At 41.3% G+C, this 2929-nt stretch overlaps 1 protein-coding gene across 1 annotated transcript; it reads left to right on the top strand.

Annotated features, from left to right (window-relative positions):
• The first annotated feature begins 663 nt into the window (after nt 1-663).
• Nucleotides 664-1455, top strand: LOC108361394 (uncharacterized). Its single transcript, XM_017614006.1, has 2 exons — nt 664-1104; nt 1240-1455. The coding sequence occupies exons 1-2, from the start codon at nt 702-704 to the stop codon at nt 1275-1277; spliced, it is 441 nt and encodes a 146-aa protein (XP_017469495.1). The 5' UTR covers nt 664-701; the 3' UTR covers nt 1278-1455.
• Nucleotides 1456-2929: the final 1474 nt, after the last annotated feature.

Here is a 2929-nt window from a genome sequence, read left to right as displayed (position 1 = left end):
CCTAGAAGCGGCTACGGCGAACACAATAAGCATAAAATCAGACCTCTTTCGTGGTTGTGATGGGCTTTATTCGTATTTGCAAACGCAATGGCTCAAACGGACCAAACAGGTTTGTGCAGACCTATGTGTGGCATGAATGCTGGAGCAGGCGTANGACCAAACAGGTCTGTGCAGACCTATGTGTGGCATGAATGCTGGAGCAGGCGTATTAAAAATGTTTTGACCACGGACAAACCAGTTATAAGTTTTATCGCAAAAACCTTGCCCCATAACAGTTATTAGATGAGAAATTTTTTTTTATTTCGCCGATAAGAGTTATAACCCAACGTTTATTTTTTACCTTGCCTGATAACTTTTATGCCGCAGAAATATTTTTTCCGTTGCTCATAAGAGTTATTTCGCAACATTTTTTTTTACATTGCTTGATGAGAGTTTTTTACTATTTCACTTTTGTTTTCATCATATTTATCTTCTACTCCATCTCCATCTTCATAGATATCGTTACCTAATAGCTGGTATGAAACCGTTTCGATTTTAAAGTTAAAAATATTAGTTTTTTTGGTGCTGCGTGTAAAACTTTATATAGAACGTTCAGANTAGTGCAAACACCTGTAAGTTTTTATTGAAGTGAATTTATTTTGGGGTTTTCCACAAAAATATAAGGTAAGTGTAATTTTTTCTGTTTGTTTACATATAGAAAAATGGCTTCAGCATCCAGTATCGATGATGATATGATGGACGTGGTGAATCGCACCACAAGATATCAAAATTTATCGGAAGAAGAGAGGAGGCAAATGGAAGAAAGGTTAGCAATATGGTTGGCCGGTGCTGATGGAGAAGCCGAGGAAATCAATGCATTCGAAGGCGACGACGTCACGGATCCTGATTATGTGCCGACGTTAGAAGATGCGGCTTCCGATGCTGAGACTGAGACCGTTATAGAAACCGAGACTCCATGTGACGATGATGAGGATTTGGAATATTTATATGAAGGCACTGCAGCTACACCCGAAGCGCTTGAAGCCGTCGATATGGACGAGGAGCCTCGTTCGGCGAACTCGATTATTAAATACCGTTCAAAGGATGGCAAGCTTTGGTCAAGCGCTCCGCCGTGCACAGGTAGACTTCGTGAGCATAACTGCGCTATTGTGGGGTCGCGAAGGCCCGGCTCCAGGGATTATGCGATCCCGGTTTCAATATTTAAATCGCCATAATACCGGAAATCTTTAGCATAATTGTGCANCAGGGATTATGCGATCCCCGGTTTCAATATTTAAATCGCTAATATTACCGGAAATCTTTAGTATAATTGTGCACCAAACGAACCGAAAGGCCCAGGAACTATGCCGCCTATGGTGTGCCAAGAATCCTGACCAGCCACCGCGAACGTGGACGAAACCTGTAACCGAAAATGAAATATACGCCTTTTTTGGCCTAACTGTGTTTGCCCGCATATTCGGGTCAAACAGTCAGCCTGCTCTTGAGTTGTGGGCCAACAACGGAAACCCTATCTACAGGGCGACGTTGGCTGCATACCGATATAAAATTATTCTACAATTAGGGAGCTCACAGTTCTATATTATCTACTGTTTTAATTTTACCATGTGGTAACTTTGTTTGTTGTTGGTTCCCATACTAATTTGAGATAACACTTTTGGGTAAAATTACTCGACTTTGTCTCATGTTTATGTTTTGTGTTAAACTGGCATCTATCGCTGCTTGTACATACATACATGAATTTCGCTTTGGGCGCAGCGCTGCTTGTACATAAGTTTCGCTTTGCGCCTGCCTGAAGCTGGCAAAGAGAAGAGAGAATAGAGGGAAACATGTATGTGGTTTGTTGATGCTCTCTAAACACAAACGCGTGAAAGGCAAACGGTCTAGCAATGCGTGGTGTTGTTGATCAACTTAATACTTTATTTTAACGTAAGGGTTGCTCACAGTTCGAGTGTGTTATCTTGTTAAAGTTACCACCTTTTAACTTTAGAAGTAAACTGCGAATACCCTAAATATATTTGATTCGATAACGGCAACACAAGACCTGCTCGACTATTAGAAAGCAAACCGGTAGCCATTGACGACATTTGGAACATGCTCATGAGCAACTTGGAACGTCTATATGTTTCGGTTGGCATATGTAGGAACCATGCGCAAAAACAAAGCCTGCATACTGCCGCCTGTTGGATCCAAAACGAGATGTATTCAGTACAGTATTCGGTTACCACGATAATAACATCGCGCTATGCTCATACGTTCAAAAAAAAAAAGTGGTGGTTCTCATGTCGACCGAATATTACAATTCCGCCGTCGACTCATCGAAGCCATCGAAGAAGCCATTTCAAATTCTGGACACCATGGATCAGATGGTTAGCGGTTACACGTGCAAACGGGGCACAAACTGGTGACCGTTAGCTCTGTTCTATAACATGCTGGACGTGGCTTGCTTGACTGCATTTGCCATTCATGACAAATTCGGGCATGTCAAGAGGACCGACCGAAGACGTGTATTCCTCATGGAATTGGCAGAACAGCTGGTGGTTCCTCACATGGAGCAAAGAGCAACGAATCCCATTGTACGAGGTATTCAACACCTCAAAGTGGCAATGGTGTTATTCGGTGTAGAGGTAAGCATTTCATATATGTATTTATTCATTGAACTCAAGTTCTAAAATCATTTGTTCAACGTTTTTTTCGCAGGTAGCTGCAGGCCCACCGATAGATGACACTGGACCACAAATTTCAACTTTTTCTCTTTACCAGAAACGCCGTTATGAAATTCTTATGTAAAATCACCCCCTGATTCCGAAAATCAAGGTTATTTTTAATTCTATGGTACCGTTTTTGAGATATTTGCAATTTACCGTTTTTGCAAAAAAAAAAAATTGGGTCCACTTTATCATATATATCTCAAGAACGAATTAAGCAATTC

This window comes from Rhagoletis zephyria, unplaced genomic scaffold (assembly GCF_001687245.7).
Source record: "Rhagoletis zephyria isolate East Lansing unplaced genomic scaffold, Rhagoletis_zephyria_1.1 Rzeph_scaffold_00755, whole genome shotgun sequence".
Lineage (NCBI taxonomy): Eukaryota > Metazoa > Arthropoda > Insecta > Diptera > Tephritidae > Rhagoletis > Rhagoletis zephyria.
Note: the sequence above shows the minus strand (reverse complement) of the source record. Positions and strands in the feature narration are given on the sequence as shown.